Source organism: Bombus huntii, chromosome 4 (genome assembly GCF_024542735.1).
Source record: "Bombus huntii isolate Logan2020A chromosome 4, iyBomHunt1.1, whole genome shotgun sequence".
Lineage (NCBI taxonomy): Eukaryota > Metazoa > Arthropoda > Insecta > Hymenoptera > Apidae > Bombus > Bombus huntii.
In genome coordinates, this window is record NC_066241.1 from 3,483,265 (window position 1) to 3,505,007 (window position 21,743).

At 47.7% G+C, this 21,743-nt stretch overlaps 3 protein-coding genes across 3 annotated transcripts in view; 2 read left to right on the forward strand and 1 right to left on the reverse strand.

Moving 5' to 3' along the window:
* Nucleotides 1-11,188: 11,188 nt before the first annotated feature.
* LOC126865239 (nose resistant to fluoxetine protein 6-like) overlaps nucleotides 11,189-21,743 on the forward strand; it is a 221,502-nt gene continuing 210,947 nt past the window's right edge. Inside the window, exon 1 of the mRNA XM_050617544.1 lies at nucleotides 11,189-11,206. The gene's annotated coding sequence lies outside the window, so the exon portion shown is untranslated. The remainder of the gene's footprint in view (nucleotides 11,207-21,743) is intronic.
* LOC126865246 (zinc finger protein ZIC 1-like) lies at nucleotides 11,533-17,617 on the forward strand. The gene is made up of 3 exons (XM_050617565.1): nucleotides 11,533-13,181; nucleotides 15,137-15,280; nucleotides 15,362-17,617. Exons 1-3 carry the CDS (start codon nucleotides 12,799-12,801, stop codon nucleotides 16,620-16,622), a joined length of 1,788 nt encoding a protein of 595 aa, XP_050473522.1. The 5' UTR covers nucleotides 11,533-12,798; the 3' UTR covers nucleotides 16,623-17,617.
* Nucleotides 17,602-21,722, reverse strand: LOC126865244 (nuclear pore complex protein Nup54). Its single transcript, XM_050617563.1, has 5 exons — nucleotides 21,488-21,722; nucleotides 19,538-20,041; nucleotides 18,561-19,468; nucleotides 18,260-18,487; nucleotides 17,602-18,180 (listed from the first exon to the last, which is right to left on the reverse strand). Exons 1-5 carry the CDS (start codon nucleotides 21,585-21,587, stop codon nucleotides 18,058-18,060), a joined length of 1,863 nt encoding a protein of 620 aa, XP_050473520.1. The 5' UTR covers nucleotides 21,588-21,722; the 3' UTR covers nucleotides 17,602-18,057.

A 21,743-nucleotide genomic window follows, 5' to 3' on the forward strand; every position in this document is an offset into this window, starting at 1 on the left:
TTTTGTGCTTCGTCGTGATTGTTCCATTGTTACGGGGGAATAGAAGAGACAGGTTTCATTTATGGTCACGTATGGTAATGACTGGAAGAGGAAAGAGAGGAAGAAGGGGAGACAGCCAGCGAGAAAAAGAAGGTTGGTCGTCGAGGTTCGTGCAAGTGAGTAAACCAGGCAGCCCAGTCAGGCAGGATGAGGAATCGTGTCCCGGGATACGAATATAAATTTGCATATTTTCGGCCCGCATCCTTCGACGCGCGTCCCACGTGGGAATCCGCCAACTTCTGACTAACCGGTGAGTCCGTGAGCGGAGTGACGATGCTTTAACGGTTCCTTTTGTCAAGGAACCCTCGTCGCGAATCTTTGTCGCGGTGTATCCTCGTTTTAATAATGGCATTATCTAAGCGTACCTCGTCTTTCTTCGTTTCAACGTTTCAACTTTACAGAGAGTATCCGTTTCGCGTTCCGTCTCGATATCGTCCCTGGAGAATTTGGTACTTTTCGGCGACCGATAAAACGAGGATGGCAATACGTACGTGGAAAGCTTCCAGAGGTCGATCATCGATGTCGATGGCCTCTATCCGCGCAACGTCAACGCACACCTTCCTCCGTTCTCCGCATTGTTCGTGTTCCGATAGTTTCTTTTTGTCGGTCACCTCCATTCGCTCGTTTCGAATCGGAACGCGTTAGTAAAACTCGGCATCGGAATCGGTGTAGCCCCACCGCGCTCCGATTCGGAACTCTGATTGCGCTCGACGCATCCTGCGTTCCAGCGACTTTTTTGCCAGCCGTCTGCATCGATTGCGCTTAAATGTAACCTCGGTCTCTCGGCGCTGGCCTTCGTGAACGGAGGTCGTGGTCCAATCTGAAACGCACACCAGCAAATCGAACAATGAATCGTTTCCAACCGTCCTTTCCTTTTCCTGTATTTACCAACATGTTAGCTTACGCTGAGAAGATCGTACGATTGTTCGACTTTACGTCCAAAGATCTCTTCACGACCCTCGCGTACTCGTTTAGTTTAAAACTACTTTACCTAGAAAATGTTTCGACAATGAACGCACGATATATCTAGTTCTCGAGATGTACTATTACCTTCGTCGTAAACGCATTCTCCAGTTTATAAAAGTACGGAAACACGCCATAAATCGTTCAATGACTTGTTTTCGTAGCTCGTCGGACCTTTCCTCTTTTCCTCGGCTGGTAAAAGCGAATTGCACGCAGGTCATAGAAAGGAAGGTCCTTTGTGAGGTGTTTACGGGCTGAACTTCGAGGATGACGGCTGGTTCGTAGGTGACAGCGAACGGTTCGCTTCGTCGTTGACGCTCGTCGAACCTCTCTATAGCCTCGTCGTATAATGGACCACCAAGACGCTGTTTTCACTGCTAAGACGCGCAATTAGCAACAATGCGGGAAACCCCCTGCCGAGAAAGCCACCGCTAGCCGACGACCTTTTCAACCCGCATAAATCTTTCTCGAGAGTAGAGTCTCTTCTTCGTTGCTTCTTGTCCCCTCGATCTTCGTGTATTCGCGTCGCGCTAGGACTCTACCACCCATCGATTCTGTTTTGCCAACATCGTGATATTAGGATTCCAAAGGAATCACTTCCCTACCAGGAAGAATTTCAAGCCAGAACTTGGCTCCCAGGGGTCTCGAGACGTCGAGTGCCGAGATACGTGCGTGCAAAAGGCCCGAGACTCGAGCGTTACGCGTACCATCTGCTAAGAGAATCAACGGAATCGGCGAATCCTCCGTCTCCTTTTCGATTTGGCCGTTTAAACGATCGTTGCGCGTCTCACGAATCAAATTGCCTCGCGAGGGGAAATTGATTGCACGTTTCTGCGAACAGCGTGCGCGCTCGATCCGGCAAAAAATCGCGCTTCCGGCCACTGGTCAATGTCACGAGTGCGATTTCGTAACGAGCCGGTTCGCGAGCGTATCGCGCCTTTATGGCTACTTCCCGGGCGCGTTTAATAGCAAGGTGGTTAAGTGACTCCTCTCGGTTTTCAGACGGTCGGTCTCTCGCTCGCTCGTTCGCTCGCTCGCTCGCGCGTCCTTCTCCCGTTCGGGCTGCCGGCTTTTTTTCTTTGGTTTCGCGTGGAAGATGGAAGGAGGAAGGCCATGGTGGTGTGGACGGAGAAAGAAAAAGCGGGAGGGGGAAAGGGCGATCCTTCGTGTGTGGTCCTCGTGGAGTCCTCGGTCAACTCGGAGCCGAGGTGTCGCGTTGTGTGTGGTATGCTACGGTGTCTTGCGTCGCGCTGCCGTCTCGTCCCACGTGAACCACCATAAGCATCGAGCAGTTCGGCCATCTCTCTATGCGCGTACTTACAACAACCGGGATGGCTTGTAAGATGAGTTCTGTTCGTCCCTCGCTACACCGACCCCCTATAGAGCTTCGCAACGTCCGCGTTCGATCCTTTTCTCTTTTCGTCTTAGCGCGTTCGGTGCCACTCTCTGCTCCCTGATCCCGTACACGTTGTATATCGACCCAAGAAGTCCCTAAACCGGCCAATTTGTTACGATATAGAGAAACATTTACATCTCGACCAGGTCGCGACTCTCCTCGACGAACAAACGTGCGATTGTCGTAGCGAAGTGACATATCGTTTCTTTCCATGCTACTCTTTTCTACTCGTTGGGTAGTTGAATAATCGCTTCTCTGATCGGAACGTTTGATCTTTTTATCCTACCATCTTAGCGAATCGAAGAGCTTCGTTTAGGAAGAACCAATTAGCTAGGGGATTCTCGCAAGAGCCGATGGGTTCGAGCGGATTTCTAAGGAACGGTTACGACGACCACGAGCCACGTATTATCGTCCAACCTTGCAAAATTTACGAACTTTCGGCCGGATTCACTCACGCACCTCTACAGCCTCGCGAATCTGTGGAAGCTCGTTTACGTTCGGTGAACCGAGATTGCGACGATCCGCCATTGGGACGCGGAGGAAATAGCGAAAACGCGGAGTCCAAGTTGGTCGTCGTGATGCTATTTTTAATCCGGGAGGACCGTGTCATTCGGGGACGTGTCCGCAACCTTGAGCAGCGGAAAGAAAAGAGGAGAAAGAGGGAAAGGGAGGCACGACGAGGAACCACGAAAGCTCGAGGGACGAGGCGTGTGCAGGCTCGATGTGGGAGGTCCTCCGGTTTCGTAGCTACAAACCGTTCGAATCATTTGTCAATGCAGCCCAGTTTAGCGATTCGTCTCACCGACACCAAACTTCCACGGTTCCGTTGCACGCTCGAGCTCCCCTCCTCGGTGCGGTGTGTGTTCTATTCATTGCACGGGACCGCGTAGGTCCGGTCGAGACGCGGCAAAGAAGCCTCGAAGAATCCTCCCACCTTTCCTCTGCCTTCCTTTCTTCTCTACGCTCCGATCGTGGTGTGAAATTCGTGATTAATTGTCAGGTCTCGGGGGCGGGTTGAACAGCGAGATTAAAGACCCTTCGGGAGATGCGCGAACTCTGGCTGCCTCGTCGCGTATGCTGGAGATCGAAGGTCCGAGGGATTCTCAGAAACGTCCGATCGACCGTATTCGAGAACCGATAAATTCTCCCTGCTCGGCACTCGGATTTTTCTTCGCCGCTGATCTCCATCGATCTCGGATGCTTGTTGACGGAAAAATTCGTGAAACGACCGAAGAGGAATTTCTGTACGACAGAAAGCCGAGTAAACAGGGGAAAGTTGGCAAATATTTTCCTTCCTATCCGGTGCGCGCGTACTTGCATTCCTTCCAGAAATCGAGAAACGTGCGAAGGACGTTTGGATGTTCGGAACCGGCACGGCCCACGGGGAGGGGCCCACGAAACGTGTTTGAGGAAAGTAAAACTCTGCCTGTTTATTTTTGACCTCGTGAACCATCCAAGGGGTCCCGTCAGGTTCTCGGACAAGGTAAAACTCACCGTCTCCCCTGGATCGTTCGACGACGTTCGCGACGTTCACGACGAAGAAAATACTCCGAAATAGCCGTACGCGTTTCTGGTTGAACGATTCTCGACAATTTCTATCTTTTCATCGAGTAACTCTGCACCGGCGTAACTTTAAACATTTAAACGCCGAAAGGCTAAACGGCGAAGAAGAAAACAACGTATCGTAGTCGAGGCAGCGGCAAACCGTTAACCGATCGCATCGTTACGACGCTGGAGGAGCTTTACAACTTCCTAGTGAGGTGCGGCGGGGGTAGGGTCGCTATCGTAGCGAATGAAACACGCGATGAAGATGTCATCGGGGTCACGGATAAAGGGCAACGGAAGTTTAAGCGACACTGTGTAGTCTCGACGGGGGTCTGCCGGTGACTCGTCTCTGGACCTTAAGCCGTCGTTGTTGACTCGGAGGAACGAACAACGGATAGAAACGGACAGAGAGAAAGACAGAGAAGCTAAAGCCCTGTTCGCTCGGCGCCAGGGGCCTATTAAAAATGATGCTTAAAGAACGAATTATGGAAATGAGCCGTTATACCAGCTCTGGGTTCCCATATTACCGACGACTTAGTCCGCTCGCGTTGAAATTACAGGTTGCGCTCGTCTCCCTCGTACTTCCCCCTCCTGTTCTAAGTCGGGAACAGGCCGAGCCCCTCGGGGAGGAATACATTACGTTGATTTTCGGAATTGAAGATTAAAACCTCCCGCCGCGGGGGCTTCTTCTCGATCTTCTTCCTGCCTCGGCGAGTGGAACCACCTATCCCGCGCGCGCTCTCTCTCTCTTCACGTGATCTAAACGATCTTCGCTCGTCTTGTCGGTTCTTGGATTCGATGCCCTCGGACTAGCAACTTCGTAACCCAGCCGCTGTTCGCGTCGTTCCCGTAACTTCGACGCATCCATCTTCCTCGCCTCTTCGTAATTGGGCCTATCGAACGAGATCGCGCGTCGCGCGCCCATCGCTCTTCGTATTCGTCGCGTGAAACACAGCCACGTTTTCCACGAGTCTTTCGTCGGTGTTCGTACGGTCAGAGAAACACGGTTCGGAATAACGGTCGAGAGCAGGGGATCGACAACGCGATTCGGTTCACGCGCGATATTTAACGCAGAATCGGTGTATCGCGCGTGAGAAAGTCTAACGGTCGAGAGCGTTGTTCGCGGCTCGCGATTTCTCGCGGTCTTCTAATCACCCGAGATCTGGAAAGGTCAACGAGATTTTCGAGAAGCTCGAAAAGGAGAGCGCGTCGAGTCGATGGCCAAGACGAACGCGTAAAGCGAGAAGCTTTCGGGCCGTACGTTGCCGTCGTATTGGCTTCTTCGAGTAAAGTTCAACGCGTCCGATCGAACTCGACGTCGATTTATTTACGTTCGCGTCTAGACTGGAATTCGATCGAGGTTCAGTCGGCTCCCGTTCGGCCTGTTATCGCGTGCTCCATCATCTCGAGCCGACTTACAAACATCCTTATAGAAAAATAAAGCGTTATCTCGCGATCGTCCCAGTAGCGGCGCGATACATAGCCGTTCGTTGCTGCGTTTAAAGAGGGCGATAAGATAGATGCGATCGCGTCGTTGTTGTTGCTTGTACGACTCCTCGTCGTCGGCTGTGAACTGGAAAGCGTCGACGCAACGCGAACGGAAACGTTGATAACGCGGATAAGAACCCGCGATCTTAGCCTAGTCATCGATGTTAACGAGCTTCTAAAGACAGGTGTTGCAAAATCGACGGCAAACAAAGCGTGCGCAACGCGAAACGCAGGAAAGCTAGGAGAAGAAGCAACTTGCGAAAGGAAGCGCAGCGGGCGAGTGTCGCGATCGACGGCGCCGTGTTCCTTATAAAGCGGTCACGTGACCGCACAGGCTCGACGAATCAGCAGACGGTAGCGCCGTCGCCGGGAAGAGAACGGGAGGAACGCGAAGCGGGACCACGAAGAGGAGAAAGAAGAATAAGAAGAAGAGACAGCCGCGGAGGAGCGAAGGGCTGGCAATGGGAGGACAGTGAAGGGGAAGGGGAGGGAAGGGAAGAGAGGAAAAGAGAGAAGAAACGAAAGTTCGCTTCTTTCTCGGTAGCAAGGTTCGAGTCGGCAGAGAGGTAGAGGACCCCCGGCGTGCTCTCCTGCTGTGACCGGTAGCTATCCTCTGTCCCGTTCGTAATACCTACGGAGAAGGTGTGTGCGTGCATCGTGATCCAGAGACGTGTGCACACGTACACGGTGCACGGTGGTTGGACGCGACTCGGTGTGCGCGATCGAGGACGCTCGTGACGCCTGGAAAAGGACCGGAGGCGCACGCCATACCGATATTAATATTCCATCCTGAAACGTGATAAATCACCAAAGGATACGTCGTTCATCCCCGGCGGCGTCCTCGTCGCCCATCTCGTGTTACCCCGCAAGGTCACCGCGGTTCGACTCTCCCGGCCGTGGTTCCGTGGATTCCGTGCGAGTGACGCGATCCTCGAGACGGGTTCGACCGAACGATCGCTCGAGAGACGACAATTATTCTAATTGGTTCGGCTACCTGGCTGAGACGCCCGGCAACGCCTTCCTTCTTCTCGCGTTCGAGAAAAGCTAGGGAATAATCCGACCTGTTAGACCGTTGGAGGGTCCGTGCTCGGCATTCAGACGAAATCGTTCGACGATGGCGGCTAGGGTTCCTCGAGTTTGCTTAATAAGTAGACGGATCCGGTGGTTGCACTCGAATTAGTCCAAACTCGGTTCCGTGAGACAAAGCTGATCGTCGACGGTCGTGAGCCGACAGCCCGACGTTGGTCACTTCGCTGAGAGTTGTGGGAAAGAAACGGAAACGGTTCGGCTAGGAAGCACTCGTAGGCGAAATTTGCCGGGAATGAGATCGATCGAACGGGGATCGAAGTAGCGTGGAGAGTCGTCGAAGGTAGAGTAACCGCGGGGGTTTCACGGAATACATCGGCGTTGGTCGTCGCGAAAGACGAGAGGCCACGACGGTCTTCCCTCGACGGCCGTGCTTCTCTCACGGCACTCGAGGCTCGCGTCGGTATCGGTTGCCGGCGAGGCAGCGAGAGAAAAAAAGAGCAGAACCACGATCGTTCCGGCCCCCAACAGCGCGATCGAATAAAAATGTGCGCCGAGGACGTCTACGTTAGACGACGCGGTACCCCGATCGAACCACGGGAATTTCAACCCCCGCTGCGCCACCGACTGCGACCCTCTACCGTCCTCGCGAGCTCCGATACCCTGCACCCTCTCCGTTCACAGGGTATTTCTGTAGCGGCAGCCACACGCAAAGTGCCACGCGTTCTATATATGCGTTTCGTTGCTTTGGTGCGAGTTAAAACGCCGCAAACACACGGGTGCCGTGTAAATTCTTGCTTGGAGGTCCGTGAACCGCCGCGTCCTTCTCCTCTACCTTCGACCCAGCTCCCAACAGACGACCACGGATCTTTAAACTAGCCGATGAATCGTGTTTCCTCCGTAATCCCCTCGTTGCTCGAGGAAAGCTATAATTCGTGTGCGAGGCCTTGGATACCGATCCGGTGCCCGTGTCCATTAGTAAATAAAAGACAAGACCAGCTACCGAAAACGATTCTCTCGTTGGCGAGTCGGGGATCTCGGAAATTCCCTCTGGGCCTGTGGAAGATGTTTCGCCGGTGGAATACCGAAATCAAATCTAAATGAAAGATCGGAGAGGCTGACGGCGGGGGCAGAGGGTGGAGAAACCTCTTTCGGCGTTCCATGGACGCGTAAGCTGCGCGACAAGGAGGGGTACGCAGAGAGTAGAGAGAAAAAAGAAGAGAGAAAGAGAAGGAAGGAGAGGTGGAAGGATCAAGGGAAAGGGCTATCTCCGGCGGATCTCAATCTAAAAACTCCGAACATATTTTCTCGAGTTTAGAGCCGGGTCCGGATCTCATTGGTCCCGCTGGAATCTCCGTCTTTGGCTGTCCGTCTTTCTCCTTCAACCTTTTCATCCTTTCCCTTCCTTTTCTCCGTCTCTTCTACCTGTTCGCCGCGTTCTTCGAGATCAAAGCGCGCCGACACCGGCAGTTCGGTCCGTGGGGTGTCATGCGAGACGAGGGGTGGCGATCCATCCGATGCAAGGGACGAGAGAAAGCTGTTGGTACCATATTCGTTAATATCCTTGCGTAGGGCCGCTGGGGGTATCTAAGGCCGGCAGCCGGTATCACGGTTCCACGCAACGATTCGCGATGTCGAATCGTCGAAAACGCCTCTTAGAAATTTTCGTTTTCGCGCGTTTCACGCGATACGATCCATCGATGGTGTACCGTCTGCTATACGTTTTATACACGGCTGTTCGCGGTCGTCGATGATAAATTTATTCGTCGAACTTCGCGTCTCCAGATATCCGAGATCTTAGACAGATCGGTAACGCTACTCTGCCAACATCGCGCGCGATACACGCCGTATACGGTTTCGTCGTCAATGTGGAATGGACGTCGCGACTCGTCGATTTGTATATCTGTACACGTCGATCGAATTGTCGCGGAAAAAATGAAAAGCGACGTGCCGAAAATTTATAAGATACGATCGGATGGAAGCGGAGACACCAGGTATATACCGGACGTTGATCATCCTCGAGTTAAGATCGACGGACAATGGCAGCCCGCGCTCCTCGGGAAATCCTTAATTTTTTTCTTCCTTTTAACGTCTATCTTCCGTCTGGCATCTGCCGTGTCGCCATCAGGATGTCGCTCGCGCCACCACTCTTTGTCCCCTTATTACGTCCAACCCCCTAATGCCTTCTTGATCGTTTCTTAATCTCTCCACGAGCGTAGTTTCTTTCATCCATGTGTACAATGTGTACGATACGGCTTCTTGCGACGTAACGCAAGTTGGACGGTGAACGATACGTGGAACGAAGCGAACACGTGATTCCGAAGGGGGGAAAGAAGTAACTTTTTCGAATCGCTCGTGCGCCGCAACTATATCGGTGATATCACAGCGTGACAACGACGCGGAACGACATCCTGCTTGTACTACGTCAAAATTCGTATCTTACAACGAGCGATACCGGAGAACCACCCGCGGTCTTCTTATCTAACAAGTAGCGAGATGTGCCACTTCTCACGTAGATAGTTTTTCTCCTCTTACGAAGATCGTGAGCATCGGTTCTTCGACGATCTCGAGTAGCCCGCTGGCATGATCGATCATCCAGAAAAATCCGATACACGTAACGTTAGAAAAATGCAAACAACACCGCGACATAAAAATAGCGTCGCCATTCTTTTCTACGCTTATCTGGATTACCGTGTTATTTAGCGCGTAGATCCATCGAAATGGAATGTTTTCGTCGCGATACAGATAAGAAAGAAGAAACGATGCTATGACGAAAGTTTTCCTTAAAAACCATTTGAGAACCACTGCCGCTGATAGCAACAGGTGGATCTTGATCTTGACTCTGGTGCTTGTTTACCAACGCGCACGAGACCAATTCTGACCCGCGATTCCAGATTAGATTGCCGTTCGATTAGCATCCTGACGAAGAAACGTCCATCGTTTCGCGTCGATAAATTACTGCGTGAAGGCCGGGCACCGTTCGATCCGAAATTGGCAAATAGGTACTTGCACGCGAAAATCCAAAATTTTGCCTGTAACAAAGGAAACGCGATTGAAAATTTTCTCATGGAGCGTAAAGTTCGTCCGCTTTTGAAGGGTCACAAATCTCGCCTAGTTTCCCCGGTTTTGTTCGCGAAAGATCGAACCGTGGGGAACAAGCGAACAGCGACGTCCGATTTTTCATTTCACAGAGAATGGTCCATTTATCGTAACGTTCAGGGTCGGTTGGCACGCATCTGCTGCGGAAACGTCGCTTTCCTCTCGAAGATAGTTTCGTAAGCGATTCTTGTTTGCTCGTTCGAAAGCAAAAGCCAGATGATTCTCGTAATCGTAACCTTGACACACTATAGTTTATCGATATTTTCATTGACATTTGTAAGATATTTTCGGTAGCGTTGAGAATCGTCGCAGATACGATCCGAGTCGGATAAATCTGTCTGTAATACCAGAGATACGCGATCGCTCGACCCATGATCCAACCCACGATGATTATTGACGGCTCGTTGATCTTTTCAGTCGCACGCAAGGTTGTTTGCGCGCGATGATCGAACGCTGGAGGATCGGAATAAATTCAAGGTCGGCCCATCAACGGAAACAGGCTCGAATCGATCGTCTCGACCGGTCCGAATGCACCCACGGACGTATTCGACTTTCGAGCAGCTGCCCCCTACTCGCATCGAACGCGATTAGTTTCGTGTAATCTGTTCGATACCGCGAATCCGGCAGCGCTTGCGGGACAACTAGCCGTCGCGATTGGTGGTCCGTGACGAGAACGCTTGCGTAACTCGAAATTTTTTCTTCGTTAAGATAGCTCGAGACTCGACGTCAGACGTTTACTGCGACGCACCTCGCCGCTTGTTCCGCTGAAACTTCGTAGAGGGGGTCCGGTTTTATTTGCCCGTCGCTATTCCGTGTCAAATTCCTTCTTCTTCCTTGAAATCGTCGCTGTTCGAACGTACTCGACGTGTTTTATTTCGCAAGTTCTTTCGATAGGCTCGGCCACGTGACGATCGATTCACGATCCCTCTGTTCTAACTTTTATCGAGGCGATTCTCGGTCCGGGAATCGGCTGGTCCCCGATTATCGTCGATCGAATCGCGATCGTTAATATCGTTACGATACGATCACGGAAAAACACGCGTTCGTGCACGATGGCGACGAGACCTTGGTCCAACGAAGGATTTTGAAACGTAAGCGCGAGGGGGCCCACCCACGGCGCTACCACGTGCTACTTGCGATGCTGAAATTTTGACTCGTGGGAGGGAATTACTCGAGTCGAGGTCTATTGACTCAGCTTGCGAGCGCCCATTCGCGGCAAAGCGTTAATGCGAGTCGCGATAACGTTGCGCAGGCATCTCAGAGATACCTACGCAGAACTTTGTTCTCATTCACTCGGCGGGGAAAGGGGTATACTTTGAATAGGATTCACGGGTGCGAATCCTAAACGATTGTAGCACCTGTCGTCGTCTTTTTCCTCGCTCAAGGCACAGAACCATCGGTTTTCGTTGCAACGACTGGTTACAGATCGACTCGGAAGCTGCTACCGATGATTAAACGTGGCGTCGTTCGAATAATCCAGCTGACGTCCGAGTTTCAAGAATTCCGAGTTATTTCAAGATAGCTTATCGACGATTCTTTACGATTCCTCGAAACATTAGCTGACGTACCGTTACTCGAAGACACGACAAATCGGAAGATTTTGGGGATATTCTTTCGTTTTTTTTTGGACGTGTAAATTTGGAAAATGAAAAAGAAAAGTTATTCGACTAAGAGTAAACGTTCGTATAAATCGTGTTTGTCGAAGCGTATCGTCTTTCGAGATAAGCAACCGACAAACAATCGTCGATGATCCTGTAAATTCCAAATGTTGGCAAAACTGGCGCCGTTTTCATCTTCCGTAACATAACGAGTTATCCAACGTTGCTTTCGAAGATATCGGTAAGTCCACACGGTTCCGTCCACTGACGCATTGCAGTCGGTTGTTATCAACGTCGATGTATTGGTGCGCCCGGGCGGAGAGGCGTGGGACGTTATCGGCGACGATAGCGCGGCTATATATAAAGCGGCTGGTTCGTCGTTGACATTAGTTCCACGTTCGTTGCAGCCTTTTCGCAACAGACGGCTTCCTCTTGTTCTTCGACTGCCTTTCTTCTCCCTTCTCTGTGCTACGCTGCGCGCTCTCTGTCTATCAGTCTTTGGCTCTTGAGTTACTCGACGAGGATCATCGATACGCGTCTGCGCCAGTAGTCGACCACCGTGGTACGCGATTCATCGACGTCCCTGGGGGGTAACTCCGACCACCTGATCATCGACGCGTCACGCTGCCAACCGGAGCCGAGATCTTCGCTCCGAGATAAAGAGGGTAGTCGAGGCAGAGAGATCGAACGACGAGATACGAGGAAAGAGAAACGAAAAGATGGAGGCGACGTTGTACTAGCGTCAACAGGAACCGATCTGTGGAACGTTTGACAGACCAGCAGTAGGCTGTCAGAGGGGGCTGTTCCGTGCGCCACGGAAGCCTCAAGTCGATTCGATCGGGCTTGCAAATCGAATCGGTGGTATCGTTCGGCGAAAGCGACGGCCTCCACGAGGAAAGGGTGCTCGCGTTTGATGAGTCTGTCACGGGCCAGCCTAGTTATGTTCTCGATCGAGTACAGCAAACAATTCCTGAGCTACCGTATACTCAAGTCGAACCGGTTCAAGTACATCTGACGATACGGACTCGGACTAAGTGTGATAAAAGTGTGCGCGCTACGGCGAAAGTGTGTATGTGAGCGTACTGTGCCGTGCTCGACTTGTCGTTGGCGACGGTGTTCAGGAAAAGGAATCGAAAGCGCGACCAGGTTCGAAAGAGAGCCCACGAGGATACGGCAAGACCTGGAAAGTCTTGTTCACGATTTTCATCGATGCGCCGATCGTTCTCTCGGTTCGTTACGAATTGAGATAAACGAGACGTCACCTTCGAAACTCGTTGATAAGACGACATTTTCGAAGGCGTTCGAGGTCGCGATTCGAGGAAAGGACGATTCCGATCAACGGGTGGCACGAGTCGATCACAGCCAGATAGATATAGGCAGCCGATGAAACAAAATTACATTCCTAAAACTTACGTATTTCCTTTCCATCCTACAAATCCATTCCAAATTCTATCAAATTGTCTATCAAAGTGAACGCGATAGTTGTTCGATTTTTCCGATCCTTTCTCACCTAAGTTCTCGTTGATCCAGACGACGTACACGGCGAACCGGTATCAGGAAAATTTGCACGTTTTTCGATCAAATTGGCGAGTTCCTCGACATAACGAAATTAAAGGCAACAGATAAATACAAGAAAGAATAAACATGATCGTTTACGTTCCGGGTAGAATGCCAAGCCACGTTGGTCCGTACGGCTCTGTTCGCTATCCGGGCACGCTGCTAGGAGTGGTGCCGGGTTTTTACAGCCCGATTTCCGGTTACTCGACCAGCCCAAACCCCAGCTACTACGAGAGCCTCAGCCTGCAACAACAAGCACCGCTGGACCTTCCGGTTTGGCCACGAAGCATGCCGATCGAGGAAGAACTCGCAACTTCCCCGTCGGCCGTGATACCGGGTTTGGGAGTCTCGCCGGATGGTTTGGCAAACGGTGGACCACCTAGTCCAGCTCACAGCGACTCGGACGCCTCCAATTCCAGCTTGGAACTTGGCTCCATTCGACGCGGCGAAAATGCTCAACTAAAATGCAGGTAAATTGTACACCGCTATTTCCATTCTAAAATAGTCCTAAGCTAGAGTTTCGTAACAAATTTTCAGAGACAGTTCGAGACGCTGTTCGTTCGAGTAGTAAAGATATTTTGCCAACACCTAGTGTCGTTACCGTACGCTCGTCCGGAACGGAATTTACGAATACGCGATCGTTATCTGAATCGAACGCGGATATGTCAGACCCGACCGAGTCTGAAACGCCTGTTTATTTTCGGTTGTGCATCTCGTTATCAGAAAAATAGCCCGATGCGCAATTACGTTTTCTTTCGCTCGTCCTTCGCACAAACGACTCGCTTCGAGCGACTGTTCACACGAAGAACGGTTTTAGTCGACGATGGTTGCCGGACTATGAGTTTCTACGCGAAACGCGCGCAATTCACGCGCAACTCTCTTAAGTGACGCTAATTTATCCGTGGCGCGCGCGCGCGGTTACGTTCGCAGCACGCGTCCCATTCCGGTTCTAACCAGTTTCCCGTATCCGTCGCGATATCAAACGGCATTCTGCTCTTTTTCCACATCTTTCCTTCTCTTTCTTTGCTCTCCCCTTCCCGCTAGATTCGACCGAGACTCTAAGAGTTGTCTAGCAGCTCTTCGATCGAAATTCGCGCGAATCGATCGAGGGAAACACCTTATCGCGCGAGTTTCACAAACTCGAACAAGAATCCAGCAAGCGAGAACCGCAAGTTGGAGAAAGAAAAAAAATAAAAAGTATAAAAATAAGTAAAGCCAGCGGGGGGAGGGGACAGCGAGATATCGGAGCGGTTAACGAATCTAAGTGATTACAATACTAGAAACAAATGTCAAATTTCGATAACCCTGAAACAACGATACGCGATTACACGGCAAGATGGCATTCAGCTTCGTCGAGAAGATTTCGGCTGGCGAAACGGTGCGATCGTTTATCGCGTCAACAACTCGTTACGTGCTCGCGCTTTGCATGTGGTAGCCTCGTGCACTCGGGAATGCCTGCTTTGTTATCACCGTGGCAATCGTGGACGATGTCGTCGCATCGTTGTAATTGCGACGCTCGTACGCGTCACACGCCGAATCTTTCGTTTTCCTTGAAATTCGATAAACGCTGAATTTTCCGTGAATTCGCGGGATCGCGAACGTGAGTCTGATAAAAACGAGAAAATTCTACCGGCGATTACGCGAGTATGTAAGAGCGGATCCGAGGGATTAGCTGGCGTCGCCTTGATCCACAACCTTTTACGCGAGCATATCGTTCACGGATGCGACGTCGTTTGCTGTGATAGTATCAAAGCCCATGTGTCCAGATAAACTGGTGTCAAGCGACGCCAATTGCACAACGGACGGAATTGGTATCAATTGGTCGGTTGAACGGATGTTCTTGACGTAAATCGCGCGTCGATATTTCAACCGAACGCCCGCGTCGCTTCGTTTCAATCCCACTATTTACGTTTATGTACGTCGACTCTGGTTCACGTGATAGCATGCTACTGGCGGCGCAACCTTGAAAACCAGGGAACAACTCGAGTCGATCTCGAAGCGAACGAGACTTTTCGTAGGTTTCACGAGCGTTTCTCTCGAGTTCGAAGCGTAGGGATACAGCGACGCGCGAATCGATCGAACGATCAAGATGCACGGGGCGACCCTTCTCGCGCGTGTTGGTTATATTTAGAAATTCCCGGTATATGAGCGACAGGGTGAATAAGTAATATAAATAGATCGATTGACGGGAAGAATACAAGATTCGAGATATTGGCCTTAAACGATAATCATCTTATGAACGGCACGATTGATGGGAACGATCCAGCGATCAAAGATCAATAGCCCTAAACGTTTCGCGACTATTCCCGTGCGATCGCTTAATACGTAGTTACTTAGGTTCCCGATGCTGACGGACGACACAGCGAGTCGAATTAAAATCGTACTGGCGAGACCAAAGGCTAACGCGTCTTGCTCCAATTCGCAGATGGCAAAATTGTGGTCGTTGGTTCACATCCTTGGAACAGCTGGCAGGACACGTTGCGCGACTTCATGCTGCGCCCGGACCACGTGGTCTTTTTTACTGTGGCTGGGAAGGGTGTGCCAGAGGTGAACGTGGATTTAACGCCAGGTAAAACCTTCTTCTTATTTTTCTAGAATTTAAAACCGATCGAGTTTCGAGTTTTACCTCGCTACTTCTTTCGTTATCCAGGTACAAGATGCTGGTGCACGTTCGAACGCACACGAACGAGAAACCGCATCACTGTTTCCAATGCGACAAAAGCTTCAGCAGAGCGGAAAACCTAAAGATTCACGCTCGTTCTCATACCGGTGAACGCCCTTACGTCTGCCCCGTTGAAGGCTGCAACAAAGCTTACTCCAACTCCTCGGACAGGTTCAAGCACACCAGAACTCACGCCGTGGACAAGCCTTACTGCTGCAAGGTACCTGGCTGTCCCAAGAGGTACACCGATCCTTCCTCCCTGCGTAAACACGTGAAAACCTACAGACACTACGTGAATAATAACGACAAGGTGCAAGAGAAAAGTTTCGAGGAAAACAATTCACAGGAGAAGGCGAGATTCGATACCGTAACGCCGGAGAAGCAGAGCAGCAGTACCCATTCCGAGTCGTCCGACAAGAAAGACAGCAGCATCGAGAGCAGCGTATCAGGGTCTAGTCCAAAGGCCAGCAATAGCTTCGAGGAGCAAAGGAATTTCGTCGAGTGGAATAACATGTACAACCTGCAAGATCAACGCAAGGAACAGGAGCACATCACGCCGAGAAAGACCTACGAACAAGAAGTGAAGATCTATCCGAGAATTTATGACGAGAGTTACATAATACCGGACAGAATTCAGGTGAATCCCATGTACGTATCCAACAACCCGATCATCAAGGAGAGCCCACCTCAATCGGTTCAGTCGGTCTCGCCTCGGACCAGTCCGCACCATGTCCCCGACACGTTGCCTCATATCGGAATGCAGTCGACGCCCATCAAAATCGAGGAACCCATCGAATGCCCCAGTAAGGTCAGCACGGTCGATTACAGGAACATCGAGTCGATTATCAACAGCACGCCCTGCAAAAAGGAGAACGTTGTTATTTGCGATCCAGTGAGACATTCTGTGATAAAACGAGCGGAAGACCTGAAAATGGAGGTCGAGCAAATACCGACCAAGGAGGATATGTGCAAAGACACCACCGATTGCTGTTGTCGTCACAAGTGTTGCGTGCACAGTAACGACAATATCTTGGAGAAAACGAAGATCCTGTCGGATTTAATCCTCAAGACGCAGAATCCTCTGTTCAGACACCTGTTGGGCACGGTGGATCTGCAATACGGATTACAGAATATGTGGGGCAACATTGTGGACACGAACAATACATGCGGACAAGACCTTCGAGTTAAGAACGAGAATGTGGTAGAGATGGAGCAGGATCTTCCATTGGATTTGACAATCAATAAATAAGGAGAATTTTTCACATCGTATCGAAGTTAGCGTTGCAACGAGTAAAATTAGAACGCTCGGAACTATGTAGGTATATTTTTCTCGCAACGAATCGATGAATTTTTTGAAATTCTAGAGAAGCCTTAAACTACCGACCGTGGCCAGGGTTCGAACATCTTCGAGGCCGTCCTGGAATCGAGTGCCTCGAGTCTTAGGTCGTAACGTCTTATTCGGTATTTTCTATAAATCCAGGGCGACTTTGAACATTGGAGAATTTGAATTTCTACTCGGGCCATGGTTTTTACTTCCGTCATTTTACGTCAAATTAGTCTTTCGAGATTAGCGAGGCTGCGTAAAACGTTTGAGGATTATTAGTTTTGCCTAGTTTATTCGATTCGATGATAACTAAAAACTATAAAAGTTGATTAATACTAGAGGCAGATAAAGGTTGATAAAATGTATCGGTTTGAAGGAAGGTTTGTTGTTGGCGAAAAGAAAGTTGTCCGTTTTCGTTAGACTGTGAAGCCAAATATATTGTAATACGTTAATGTCTGTCGAACGATGAAGTTAGTCGAAGCAGAGATAGTTTGATATCGAATGAGATTTGCTCAATCTTAATTCGTTAATAACTCCTTTAGCAACGTAATTAGAAGAGTCTCAGATTTAGATTTACGGGTAGTTCGAACGATCGTCTAGAACGAAATCATCGTCGATACCTGTATATACACACGTTAAACCAAAACCTAACAAACAAAATAGAGTAAAGTAAATGAGAACATAAAACGTGTTTCATAAAACCCCCAAGTAATATTACGGTCAAACGACCGCTGTATCATAATGTGTCTGAAAAAAGTGATCCGATATGTAATGTTCAACATCTATGTATAATATGTATATAAAGTTGTATTATGTATAAGGTATTCAAGATGTTAGACGTATGAAGGAAAGTACTGCAATGAGAAAAGCGTGTTTAACGACATTAAACTATTCAATAAAAACATTATTTATGTAAAAAATGTTTATTCTTTTCTTAGCACATAACAAGTTTTGTCTTACCCTCGATGTCGGAAGTATTGTATAACCGCATTTTTGATAATATCAGCAAAACGGTCACGTCTATAAAAAACTTCTCTCTTGTTAAATATCGCCAAAACAGGTTGGTTCGATATTGACACCACTCACTTAATACGTGGGAAATTATCATAATTGATAAACGTTATCTTCGAGCAAAATAAAGTTTAACATCGTAAAGACACGTGTTTAACTCATAATAAAAAAAATCAATAGTAGCAGTTAGGAAGTAGATTCAGAATGAATATGGCATCGATTTTACGGAGGTGCAGCGTCTCTGTTGTTAGCTGGATTTACAATCTTATTATCGGCGATAATAATGACCATATCTCTTTAAGTAGGTTGACAAAAATACGCAAGAAAATTGCGTTGCTATATATAATTCTCACGATATATTATGACTCATTAAGAGTTCAGACATGCCGTCTTTAATGATTTTCAAACTTTCTAGATCGGAGTTTATCGTTGCTATAAGTTGTGCCATGCCCTGTTGCTCCATTGTTAGGTACTAATAAAAAAAAAAAAAAAAAGCACCGATTACGTATGTAGTCTGCGATAACTTTTTCGTAAACATTTTCTTTACGTACCGCTTTTATGTCATCCTGTGCTATAGGGTCCATCGCATACCTTTCCTGATTTTGTGTGTCTATATGATTTCTCATTCTCAATTGAGAAAGCATTTCACTAATTCTACCTTTGAACTGAGTTGGAGCGCTAACTTGGGAATGCATAGATTCGAACCTACGTGTTAGAACTTCTTCCTCCGGTTGCAGAGACAACCCAACTTTACGTGTAATTTCTTGACGTACCAGTACCTAAAGAAATATTTAAATATATAAATTGAATGTATGCTAATTGAAATAATTACCAGAAAGTACATTTACATACCTGCAACACCCTGTGTTGTAGTTCTAACAGAGTCCTCCGATGTTCCTTTAATCTAGCTTGTATCGCCGTATGTTGTCTCTGTAATCTTTGTATTTCATCAGCCGCCATGTCTAGGAAATTTCTATGCCTTGTTGTTTCTTCTTCTTGACACTTTAACCTGTGTTTAACTTGTTGGAAGCCGATCATTGGCACAGGTATATAAAGTTCTGGATTGGGATTGTCCAGTTGAGCCTGTTTCCATAATCGTGGATCGATTGAACAAGGCGGATTGTCTAAGTATTCCTTAAGCTGTGCGGGATCTAATTTTACTAAAGGTAACATATCTTCTACACCATTTTGCACTAATTGTTGCTTCTGCATCGGTTGCGATAAATACGCAACTAACTCGCTGGCAGGGATTTTTCTTGGAGCTCCAGTAATTCCTTTTTCAGTGATAAAAATGGTCACCTGACTTTTGTCTTCTCCAGTTGCTTTAATATTGTCTATTGTAAGCGATAAATTCGGTTTATTTCCCAAAATATTATTCATAAAACCGATCAATTGTGCCTCGCCCTCTTTAACATCCTTTTTCTTTTTATTGAAACAGAGTACTACGAGACCGTCGTTGTTATCAGCATCGGGCATCCGACTGTACCCGATAGCTTTGAATCTACATAGTGGATTTTCTTGATTAAGCTCTATAGGTGGAGCATTCATATAATAATAAGCTTTTCCAGTTCCCCATAAAGCTTGTATGAGGTTCCATCTCGCGATAATATTGTCACGTTCATCGTTATATAACTGGCAATTAAATACGGCATTGTATAACGCTTCGGATATGGTATTAACGGGCTGTTGCTGCTGTTGTTGTTGCTGAAACTGTTGTTGAGTCTGTGCTAACCCAGATCCAAACCCCGCAAATCCTGTACCTGCATAGATAATTTAATCTGAGTAAAAAATACGTTGATAAGTAAAGGAATGGCGCAGCTACCACCAACCTGTACCAAAACCACCAAAGCCAGTGGTTGTAGTTGTTGCCGTTGGTTTTGCGCCGAAAGCACCAAAACCTGTAGATGTACCAAAAGTAGGGGCTGTACTTGTAGTACCAAATCCTCCAAAGAGGGAAGGCGCAGAGGTGGTTGTTGTAGTCCCAAATCCACTGAAACCACCAAAGCCTAAAGAGGATGTTGTAGTGGTTCCAAATGTACCGAATCCAGTGGTAGAGGCTGGTGTGCTACCAAAAGCAGAAGTGGTGCCGAATGCAGTGCCCGATGAAGCAGGCGTACCAAACACTGGAGTAGTTCCAAAACTAGTAGCGGAAGCAGCAAAAGTAGGTGCCGAGGCAAAACCACCTGTTGCTGTGTTGCCAAAACCAGTTGCAGCTGGCGTACCAAAAGTGGTACCACTTCCAAATCCTCCTGTTGCTGGAGTCGAAGAGGAACCGAAGAGACTTGGTGCTGAGGTAGCCGGCGTACTAAATCCAAAAGATGGCGTTCCAAACCCTGAAAAAGTGTTTGGTTTCAATATTTAATAACAATACGGCATATAACTATATAAGTAATATATATAGAAACGAGACTTTCGAGGTACATAAATACGTCGGTTATGAAAAAATGTAAAGATATATATATATATATATATTATGAAGTTGTACAATTTTCTTACTGAAAAGTTGACTTTTGTTTTTACTGATTTGAAACTGCTTCAAGTAGAAAAACTAGTATATGACAGAAATGTCTTGCACCAGATCGCAATAATAATTTGCGCTGTATTCGTTCGTAAAGTTTAACTACACGCGTTCAAACGCATCGAAAAAATCATATAATTCGTGTTCACATGATAAAAATTTATTAAAAGTTCCTGAATTATAGATAATTGCATAGCAAAAAACAATATGTCGTATATAAATGAGCAAAATCAGGTAAGGCTGTTAATAAAGCAAAAGTATAGTGAAAATCTAATTCGACTAATGAAATTAAATAGGGAGGCAAATATGGACAACTTGCTAAAAAATTATTAAAGATAGCTTCAATATCTGGTAGGAAGGTTGCACTTCGTCATGTTGGTGAACCTATCGATTATTCTACTGAATTGTTGCACGAATATGGTACTACAGATATAACAATTGGAGTATGTTTTAGAATTTTTTTATACATTTTATTACATTCTATATTGTAGCATAAATTATAACATGTTCCATTGCAATTTGCGAAGGACGTTACAGCAGATGTTATGATAACAACAATGGGTAAAATTCCAAGTGAAATGTTTTACTTAGAGGATACAGTTGCTACCGTAGTTCCACAGAGAATACAAGAAACATCTACATTTGCAAAAGCTATTGTGGCAACGCAAGAGTATTATCGACCAACGGAGTCCTCCAGCCATTCGCCGGTCTTAATTGCTTTATTAACCGCTCTTTTTATAATATTGTTATTATGCTGTATTACGGCATGTATCGTAACTAAGTCAAAGAGGAGAAATAATTTCTTTGGGAAGGGAAACATGGAATGCGAACCAGGATGTACAGGACTGAATCAGCCTCTGCTAGGAAAACTTTCAACCACTACAAATAAAACCAGCATTAGCTCTTTGAGAAATTAAAACTGATTTTGACACTAACTTGCATAAAACTTGCAATAACTTTTTATCGAATAAAACACAGTTTTGAGGAATTATTAACGTGCGACGTAAAAGTGTAATGCAAGCTGATTATATTATGAGTAGGCATTGTGATGAAACAACACATTGAAAAGTGGAGTGTTCTTCGAATTGATATTCCAAGAATATCTACAAAGACAAGTTTTGGAAAAGTTATAAGACATATGATAGATTTCGGACCAATGGAAAATACAAAATGATAACTTTAATGAAAATACGTTTGAAAAGGTCACATGTAACTATAGAACGAGCGAAATGTGACTTAACCTATAAACTAGACAACTTACCCGGTTTTACTGGTGTCGCCGTAGTGGAAGCCGTTGCACCAAAGCTAAACGCAGGAGCGGGTGTCGAAGTTGTTCCTCCGAATCCCGTACCAAATGACATTTCTCAAATTAAACTAAATTTAACGTATTACGAAAACAGTATTTACCGCGCGCGCCTTATAATTTCGTATAAGCGACAATGTAACGAATATGGCGGCTGACATGCGCCGCGAATACGAATTTCCGTTTTGGTGCAGACACGATGTCACGTGATCAT